Here is a 10,576-nt window from a genome sequence, read left to right as displayed (position 1 = left end):
TTACTTTCAGCCACAAGTACAAGCTTTGGGTGTGAATGAAACATTTTGGATGATTTTTTGTAATAGTAGGTGCAGTTAAATTAATGGATGAGCAGTGTTTGTAATATTTCGTATTTATTTTTATTTATTTATTTATTTTATTTTTTATTTCACTTTATTTTTTTTTGAGATGGAGTCTCGCTTTGTTGCCTAGGCTGGAGTGCAGTGGCGCAATCTTGGCTCACTGCAAGCCCCGCCTCCAGGGTTCATGCCATTCTCCTGCCTCAGCCTCCCCGGTAACTGGGACTAAAGGCACCCACCACCATGCCGGGCTAATTTTGTTTTTGTGTTTTTAGTGGAGACGGGGTTTTACTGTGTTAGCCAGGATAGTGTTGATCTCCTGACCTCAGGATTCGCCTGCCTTGGCCTTCTAAAGTGCTGGGATTAGAGGGGTGATCCACTGCCCCTGGCCAATATTGTGCATTTTTTAAAAGGACTTTGAAGACTGTTAAGAAAGGTTAGAAGTATTTAATTTTTGTGCCATTTAATGGGAACTTAACTGTCAGTGTTGTAAGACAAATTTTTAATTCCTCTGGTGTCCTGTAAAGTGTTTCTGTTGCCGAGTCTGACTCCGTGGTGATATTGATACTTTCATTTAATAACTATCCTACAGTCATTTAAAGACTGTTGTGTTGTTTTGTTGATCTTAGCAATATGTGATCTAGTGACCTCTGAAAATATTTTATCAGATTGAAAATGTTTCTCCTCATTTAAATTTCTTTTGTTAATTGCATATTTATTCATTAATTGAGCAAATGCCAAGGACTTCAGTACTGGGTATGTTCTATGGTCTAACACTACAAAACGAACAGAAACTGGAAATGGTATTTCAGTTTATAGCATTGATATTCAGTGGATGTATGTCATTTGCAGGGACTTTGCCTCTGTCCTTTTTTTCTGGGATCATGATTACTGTAAGATACTGTAAGATTAAACTAGTTTAAATGATAGTGTAGTATGTATATAATTCAAATCAAAATATATATCCTTGTACATATTTAATATGTTCTGAGTTGCTTGAAGAGTTACAGGTTTTCTGGCTGGGTGCAGTGGTCCTGTAATCCCTGTAATCTCAGCACTGTGGGAGACTGAGGCCGGAAGGTCACCTGAGGTCAGGTGTTTGAGACCAGCCTGGCCAATATGGCAAAACTCTGTCTGTATTTAAACTACAAAAAATAGCCAGGAGTGGTGGTGCATGCCTATCATCCCAGCTATTTGGAGGCTGAGGCAGGAGAATTTTTTAAACCTGGGAAGCGGAGATTGCAGTGAGCCAAGATTGTGCAACTGTACTCCAGCCTGGGAAACAGAGCAAGCCTCTGTTTCAAAAGAAAAAAGTGGGAAGTTTTCTTTTTTGATGGAGGCACTTGGATCTTGCTTTTGTTAAATCAGGTAAAGGTAAATAGAAGCGAGAAACTTAGGATTCGTCTCTTAAATTTGATGATAAATGTGTAATTTACCAGGAAAATCAGATTTTTTAATTGTCACTTTTTAATTTTCAGGTTTTGAACTGTCTTTCAGTAATTAAAATGCTGTGAAATGGTTCAATTCCCTGTCTACTAGTAAACATTCTTTACGTCCGATGTCATATTTTCAAGCTTTCAATTCATTACTTGATTTGATGTAGTTTACACAACTCTTTCTAAAATTTACTGAATATTATATTTCTTTCCTTTTTCTGAAATCCCAGGTTTTTTCGCCTTTTTAATATCTTATAATGTCATGTCCCATTTCAAAAGCCACAACACTATTTGAATTGGAGACCATAATAGTTTGTAGCAATTTATTATGTTTAATCATGTAATTGGCCAAATAATTTTTTTTTTTAACATTCTTTGTTTGGCTCTTGTTTTAGGCCTTGATGTTAAAAGTGAAGCATGCCAACGTTTTTTTCGAGATGGACTAACAATATCTTTCACTAAAATTCTTATGGATGAGGCTGTGAGTGGCTGGAAGTTTGAAATTCATGTGAGTCTTGTATTTCATTTCTGGGACTCAGATTTACATCCTGTGGATTCGTTTTTGAAAAATACTTCTGTGCGTAACATATTAACATATCAAGTCTGCTGATAGATACTGCATAATTGAAGGTTACCTTGGTCTTTAAAAATGAGCTTGCAGTTTTGATTAAGTAAACCTTGGTTTAACCTGTCCCCTGAAATTTCAATGACCTTGTAACCTTACACACAATACAGTGTATTTCATCAGTTACATGATAGTGTTGATTGGAAGAGGTACTATTTTGTACCACTTGAGATAAAAAATATTTAAGCAGACTCTCAATGTAGCTGGGATAACAAAGGATGTAATTTCAGTGCAAATGTAAATGGTAAAGAAACTCACTATGCACAAATGTAAAGCAAAGAAACTATTTTCCAGAGTGTAGTAGTTCTAAATTTGCTTATGTGATGTGCAGAGAATGAAAGAAAGAAGATTGGTAGAAAAAGAAGACCCCTGTCTTGGAAATTTAGACCAGAAACCACATAATTTTGTAATATGAGTTCAGACTTAGAGTTTTGATGCCAAAAAAGTGAAATAGAATTTAATATATTACCAGCTTAGTAGTATCTTCAAGTGACGGGTAAAAGGAAACAAGTAATCTCAGGTAATACTGTAAGGCTGATACCTGGATATATGTGGCAGTCTGCCAAGTATCTTGATTGTAAGATCCCTTCATATTCCAGAGATTTTAAAAGTGACAAAAAATAAGGTATCTTTACTGAATTACTGTATATACTTCAGGCCTCTGGTTCTTATTTAGAAAATGCAGTTAACCAAAAGTTATGAATCAAATACATACTTTTCGATGACCTCAACCTAAAAAATACAACTTAGACATTTTCCACAAATGACCATGGCATACATATGCCAGCAGCTCTGAATTGACCTGTAACTTTTTTTTAGGTGTGGAAATTGAAATTTTAAAAATATGTGACTTTTGAGTTGAGATGTTGGTAACAAAACTTCAAATGTTTCCTCTTAAGTAGAAATTCCAGAGAGAAAAGTGGAAATTTATGTGTGTCCTATGGACATAAAGCAGAAATAGACAAACTGTGGTACCTACTTTGTTATCTTTCTCAAATAGCTTTTGAAATTAGGTGCACATTTATGAAATAAATATTAATTTATCTTTATCAGTGTATTACTTTGATCATGATATTAGTGAAATAAGCCGAATTAAGATGACCAGTGCAGAATAATGGAAAGAGATTATTAATAAAGATTGTGTTTGAAATTGCAATGTTTTCTTATTATAAACTGTATTGTATCCTATCCATGTAACAGAGATGTATTATTAACAATACTCATCGCCTAGTGGAGCTTTGTGTGGCCAAGTTGTCCCAAGATTGGTTTCCACTTCTAGAACTTCTCGCCATGGCCTTAAATCCTCATTGCAAGTTTCATATCTACAATGGTACACGTCCATGTGAATTAATTTCCTCAAATGCTCAGTTGCCTGAAGATGAATTATTTGCTTGTTCTTCAGATCCTCGAACACCAAAAGTGTGTTGGTTTGTTATTTTCAAGATTAAATATTAATTTTTTCTGTTTGTATTTGCCACAAACTGTTAGTGAGGTGAACCTCTCTTTAAATAATGGTCAACAAGTCAATACATAGTCTTATTTTTTGTGGATTTCTGTTTAAAGGCCTGTTATTTAATATGTATAACCTTGAACTCATGGTCAATAACCATATAACTCATGCCTGAACAGAGCGTATTATGTATTGGTTGGTTGAATATGCTCTCTGGAGCATAGCATTGTGTTTCTCTGAGGAGAAGTCAGTATTTGCCAATTCATTATTCACAGCTACTTTAGAGACTGTAATTACTGCAAATAAGCATGGACTGTTCTTTGTTTGTACTGTGTGTATATGTTTTTTAAAACAGCCGAATACTTACATATATTTACAGACCATATAAACTTAGTGAGATTTAAAAATTGTACTGTTTTGCTTTCATGACATACCATTAGGCATTTCTTGTAATGCCTAATTTTCTTAGGAGAAGATGGCTCAGTGTTCAACAGCTAAATCTTGAATCATGTAAGTAATCTTTGTAAATGTACCTCAGAGGGAAGTTAGATCTGCTTTATACTCACCAGAATTACAATTTTTCTCAAGGAAGTGGGATAGAAGAAAACAAAACCTAATTATATACCAAAAAAGCCAAAAAAGAAAGAACAGCCAAAACTACTGCACTAGCAGTCAAGGCTATGGAAAAGTCACCCAGTTTTATTTTCACTTTAATGTGTCAGTATCTTTCATATTACTGTAGTGGCTATTTCATATCTCAAAGTTAGTTTGATTGTATTAAATTCAATAAATATTTAAGCACATAAAACTTAACCAGCAGTAGAAAAAGAAAATAGAACATGGCTTTGGCAAGTATACTGCATATGCACATGTGCGTGTGCTCACACACATGCAAACACACAAACTCACAGAATCCAAAATTATAAAATGATACAGAATTCCTTGAAAGTAGTATAAAATTTTGTGAACAGAGATAATTTACTTTTTTCTTTCCCATTGGTTCAAGTTGGTTAAATTCTGTTACTGCTTTTTCTTGTGTTATTTCCAGAGGCAGGACTTAAGTAGTATATTGAATAGAAATGACAAAATGAGGCATTCTTGATTGTTCCTAATCTTAGATAAACAGCTTTCAGTCTTTCATCATAGAATATGACATTAGCCAAGAGCTTTTTACATAAGGTCTTTCTTGTGTTAATGTCAGTTATTTCTATTCCTCATTTGTTTAGTGTTTTTTATCATTGTGGTGGTAAATTTTGTCAAATGCTTTTTTGGCATTGATGGAGATGATCATGTGATTTTTTTTTTCCTTTTATTCTCTTAAGATTGTGTGTCATATTGATCGATATTTGTATGTTGAAGTGTCTTTCATTCCAGGGAAAAAAAGTTGCACTTGGTCATGTATATAATCTTTTTAATGTGTTTTGAATTTTGTTGTTAGTATAGCATTGCGGAATTTTGCATCGATATTTATAAGAGATCAATATTTATATAGAGGGTTTTTTTTCTTTTTGTAGTTTCTTTGTCTTGTTTTGATGCCAGGGTAACGCTGTCTTCATAGATGAGTTTGGGTATGTTCTTTCCTCCTCGGTTTTTTCAAAGAGTATGAGGATGATTGGTGTTCTTTAAGTGTTTGGTAGAATACTCCAGTGAAGTGATTGGGTTTTATTTTGGCTTTTCTTTATTGGGGTATTTTTGCTTGCTTATTCTGTCTGATTAGTTATGGGCCTATTCAGATTTTCTGTTTCTTCATGGTTGTCTCTGGTGTAGATTGTGTATTTCTAGAAAGTTGTCCTCCTATCTAGGTTATCCAATTTTTTGTTTCTATAATGTACATAGTAATGTCTCCTCTTTTGTTTCTGCTATTAGTTATTTGAGTCTTCTCTCTTTTTCTTAGTCATACTGGCCAGAATTTTGGCAATTTGTTTATTTTTTCAAGAACCACATTTTAGTTTTGTTGTTTTTCTGCTCTGTCTGCTAATCTCTTGCATTTCTATTCTTCTGCTGTCTTTGGGTTTATTTTGTTATCCTTTTTGTAGTTCTTTTTTGTTTGTTAATTTTTGTTTCTGTTTTGATACAGTGTCTTGCTCTGTCGCCCAGGCTGGAGTGCCATGGCATGATCTCAGCTCACTGCAACCTCCATCTCCCATGTTCAAGTGATTCTTATGCCTCAGCCTCCATAGCTGCTGGGGTTACAGGTGCTCACCACAATACCTTGCTAATTTATGTATTTTTAGTAAATGAGGTTTCACCATGTTGGTCAGGCTGGTCTCAAACTCCTGACCTCAGATGATCCACCCACCTCGGCTTCCCAAAATGCTGGGATTATAGGCATGGGCCTCTGTGCCCCGTTTCTTTTTGTGGTTCTTTAAAGGTGTAAGTTTTCAGTTGTTGATTGAAGATCCTTTTTAAAGAATCCTCTGTACTATGAAGTTCTCTCTTTGCACAGCTTTTGCTGCATCTCATAAGTTTGATATGTTTTCATTTTTATTTGCCTCAAATATTATACTTTCTGTTGGAGTTCTCCTCCTTGATGATGGGTCGATTAAGATGTGTTGTTTAATTTCTACTTATTTATGGATTTTTCAGTTTCTATTTTGTTTTCTCTTTGAGATGGAGTTTCGCTTTTTCATCCAGGCTAAAGTGCCATGGCATGATATCAGTGATATCAGCTCACTGCAACCTCTGCCTCCTGGATTCAAGCAATTCTCCTGCCTCAACCTCCGGAGTAGCTGGGATTACAGGTGTATGCCGCCACACCCAGCGAATTTTTTTGTATTTTTAGTAGAGATGAGGTTTGACCGTGTTGGCCAGGCTGGTCTTGAACTCCTGACCTCGAGTGATCCTCCTGCCTTGGCCTCCCAATGCGCCAAGCTGGTTTTTCAGTTCTTCTTTTCTTTTTTGATCTCTCTCTGTCACCCAGGCTTCAGTGCAGTGGTACCATCTCGGCTCACTGCAAGCTCCACCTCCTGGGTTCACACCATTCTCCTGCCTCAGCCTCCTGAGTAGCTGGGACTACAGGCGCCCGCCACCACACCTGGCTCATTTTTTGTATTTTTAGTAGAGACGGGGTTTCACTGTGTTAGGCAAGATGGTCTTGATCTCCTGACCTCGTGATCCGCCTGCCTTGGCCTCCCAAAGTGCTGGGATTATAGGCATGAGCCACCGCGCCTGGCCTCAGTTTTTCTTCTGCTATTGATTCCTAGTTTCCTTGCATCCTAATCTGGAAAGATAGTTTGTATGAGCTCAATCTTAAATATGTTAAGATTTGTTTGTTATGTAACGTATCCTGATAATGTTCTAAGTGCACTTGACGAGAATCTTTATTCTGCTACTTTGGTGTAGAGTGTTCCATAAATGTTTGTTAGGTCAACTTGTTCTCTACTGTTGTGCAAGGCTTTTTTTTTTAATTGATCTTTTTTTCTCTTCTTTTGGGAGACAGGGCTTTGCTCTTGTCACCCAGGCTGGAGTATAGTGGTGCCATCTCAGCTCACTGCAACCTCTGCCTCCCAGGCTCAAACCGTTCTCCTGCCTCAGCCTGCTGTGTAGCTGGAATTAGAGGCACCTGCCACTGTGCTTGGCTCAGTTTTGTATTTTTAATAAGAGACAGAGATTCATCATGTTGGCTAGTCTGGTCTTGAACTTCTAATGTCCAGTGATCCTCCCGCTTTGGCTTATTGACATTTTGTCTGATTGTTTACTGATGATTGGAAATGTGGTATGAAGTGTCTGACTAGTTCTGTACAATTGTTTCTCTCTAGGTCTCTTAATGTTTGCTTCACACAGTCAGCTGTTCTGAAGTTTGGTGTATGCACATTTATAATTGTGGCAAATTCACCCTTTTATGATTATATAACATCCTTTTTTGCCTCTTATGAGAGATGCTACCTAAAATTTATTTTGCTTCATGTTAGCAAAATATGTTCTCTCTTAGTTTATTTGTGTGGAATTTTTTGTTTGTTTGTTTGTTTTTTGAGACAGAGTCTTGCTCTGTTGCACAGGCTGGAGTGCAGTGGCGCAATCTTGGCTCACTGCAAACTCGGCTTCCCAGGTTTAAGTGATTCTCATGTCTCAGCCTCCCAAGTAACTGGGATTACAGGTGTGCACCACCATACCCTGCTAATTTTTGTAATTTTAGTAGAGATGGGGTTTTGTCTTGTTGGCCAGACTGGTCTCAAACTCCTGACCTCAGGTAATCCACCCACGTTGGCCTCCCAAATGTTTTGTATTCTTAACTTTCAAGTTGTGTGCATACTTGTATTTAAGAGTGTCTTTTGTAGACAGTATATCTTGGATTCTGTTTTTGTTTTTTGAATCTATTCTGCCAATCTGTATCATTTGATTGGGAAGTTGAATCTACTTTATATTCAGAGTAATTAGTGATAAAGAAGGATTTACCACTGCCATTTGGTGGTTTTCTGATGTCTTACAGCTTTTTTCTGTCTAATTTTCTTACCTACTGACTTTATTTTTGTAATTTCAATTCTTCAGATTGTTTTGTATGGACATACTGTGATTCTTCTCATTTCCTTTTAGGCATGTTCCCTAAGTAGGTTTTTCCTGTTTACCATGCAGATTACATAGAGGCATACCTTGGAGATAGTATTGCAGGTTGAATTCCAGACCACTGCAGTAAAGCAGTTACCACACTGAAGGGAGTTGCACAAGTTTTTTGTTTCTCAGTGTATGTGTAATTTTCACTATACTTTGTTAAGTATGTGGTAACATTATGTCTTTAAAAAATGTACTGTATTAAAACATTAATTTTAAAATGCTTCATTGCTAAAAAAGTGACAATGTGTTTACAAATTTTACTTCTTAAAAAAAAACACAACATAGTATCTGCAAAGTTCAGTAAAGCAAAACATAATAAAATGAGGTATGCCCGTATATAATAGCTGTAACAGTCTGTTTTAAACCCATACCAACTTGATTTCAGTTGCATACATAATGTCCTTTACACCTCAACTGCTCCAATTATGTTATTGATGTCACAAATGATATCTTTTTATGTGTAATAGTGATGTAAGTTTTTTAATTCTTTGGCCTCTCAAATTCTGGAAGAGAATAAAAAGTGGAGTTATTGGACAAAATTTCAGTAATACTGAGTTTTGTAAATTTGTGGTTTTCTTTACCACAGATTTGGTAATTTTTTTTAATACATTGAGTTATCACCAAGGGCCCTTGTATTTCAACCTGCACTCCATTTAGCATTTTTGTAGTCTAGTAGTAATGAACTCTAGCACTTTTGTTTGTCTAGAAATGTTTGAATTTCAAGGACTGTTTTGCCACGTACCAGATTCTTATTTGATAGTATTTTCCTTTCAGTACTTCCTAATGAGAATTCAGCTGCTAGCTATTTTTGAAGGATTTTGTTGTTGCTGTTGTTTTGTTTTGTTACGTGAAGAGTTACTTTTCTTAGTAATTTTAGATTCTTTCTTTTATAATGTTTTTTGGTGGTAGTCTTTGGGGGTGTGCCTTCCCTGGAGGTACTGAGCCTTTTCTATTTGTTATGTCCATGTCTTTCCTCAAATATGGCACAGTTTTGGCCACTATTTTGGCCACTGTTTCTCCATACAAGATCTCTTTTTCTGGCCGGGCGTGGTGGCTCAAGTCTGTAATCCCAGCACTTCGGGAGGCTGAGACGGGCGGATCACGAGGTCAGGAGATCGAGACCATCCTGGCTAACACGGTGAAACCCCGTCTCTACTAAAAAACATACAAAAAACTAGCCGGGTGAGGTGGCGGGCGCCTGTAATCCCAGCTACTCGGGAGGGTGAGGCAGGAGAATGGTGTAAACCCGGGAGGCGGAGCTTGCATTAAGCTGGGATCCCGTCACTGCACTCCAGCCCGGGCGACAGAGCGAGACTCCGTCTTAAAAAAAAAAAAGGATCTCTTTTTCTTTATCTTCTGCTTCTTGGATGTTCATAATGTTTGTATTTTTCCACATGGTGGTATTCCGTAAGTCTCTCAGGCTTACTCACTTTTTACTTCTTTTCTCCACTTACTCTGATTTTAAATGACCTTTTCTCAAGGTCTTATTGTTAGTCCTGCCTATTGATGGTCTTCTGTTGAGCCCATCTTCTGAATTTTTGAATTCAGTTTCCATATTTTCATCTATAGAATTCACATTTTTGTTTGTTTGAGACAGAGCTTTGCTGTGGTTGCCCAGCCTGGAATGCAATGGCGTGATCTTGGCTCACGGCAACCTCCATCTCCTGGATTCAAGCAACTCCCCTGCCTCAGGTTCCTGCATAGCTAGGACTACAGACACGTGCCACCACACCTCGCTAATTTTTTGTATTTTTAGTAGAGATGGGGTTTCACTATGTTGGACAGCATGGTATCAATCTCCTGACCTCATGATCGGCCTGCCTCACCCTCCCAAAATGTTTCAGTCATGAACCACCACACCTGGCCACCTGGCTACTTGTATTTTTAGTAGAGATGGGGTTTCTTCTCCATGTTTGGTCAGGCTGGTCTTGAACTCCCAACCTCAGGTGATCTGCCTGCCTTGGCCTCCCAAAGTGCTGGGATGATAGGATGGAGCCATCACTCTCGACCCTCATTCTTTATTAGTTTTTCTTTCTGTTGACATGTTCATTTTATTTGTATATCATTTTTCTAATTTTCTTTAGCCTCCTTTGTCATTAGTTCATTAGGTATATTTGACTTTTTCTTAATTTTTTTTTCTTTTGAAACAGAGTCTTGGTCTGTCTCCCAGGCTAGAGGGCAGTGATGCGATCTTGGCTCACTACAACCTCTGCCTCCCTGGTTCAAGCAATTGTCTTGCCTCAGCTTTCCCTGACCCCAAGTAGCTGTGCACCACAGATGTGCACCACCATGCCCAGCTAGTTTTTGTATTTTTAGTAAAGGTGGGATATCAACATGTTGGTCAGGCTAGTCTTGAACTCCTAATCTCAGGCGATCTACCTGCCTCGGCCCCCCAAAGTGCTGCAATTACAGGCATGAGACACTGCACTGATTTTTTTTTTTTTTTTTTTTTTT

At 37.3% G+C, this 10,576-nt stretch overlaps 1 protein-coding gene across 1 annotated transcript in view; it reads left to right on the top strand.

Annotated features, from left to right (window-relative positions):
- Nucleotides 1-10,576, top strand: part of LOC108517817 (probable ubiquitin carboxyl-terminal hydrolase FAF-Y) — a gene marked incomplete at its 3' end in the record, with an annotated part of 32,953 nt that overhangs the window by 18,974 nt on the left and 3,403 nt on the right. The window contains exons 3-4 of the mRNA XM_017855929.1: nt 1,816-2,004; nt 3,322-3,540. Coding sequence (XP_017711418.1) covers nt 1,816-2,004; nt 3,322-3,540 — 408 coding nt within the window. The remainder of the gene's footprint in view (nt 1-1,815; nt 2,005-3,321; nt 3,541-10,576) is intronic.

This window comes from Rhinopithecus bieti, unplaced genomic scaffold (assembly GCF_001698545.2).
Source record: "Rhinopithecus bieti isolate Rb0 unplaced genomic scaffold, ASM169854v2 scaffold_42646, whole genome shotgun sequence".
Lineage (NCBI taxonomy): Eukaryota > Metazoa > Chordata > Mammalia > Primates > Cercopithecidae > Rhinopithecus > Rhinopithecus bieti.
Note: the sequence above shows the minus strand (reverse complement) of the source record. Positions and strands in the feature narration are given on the sequence as shown.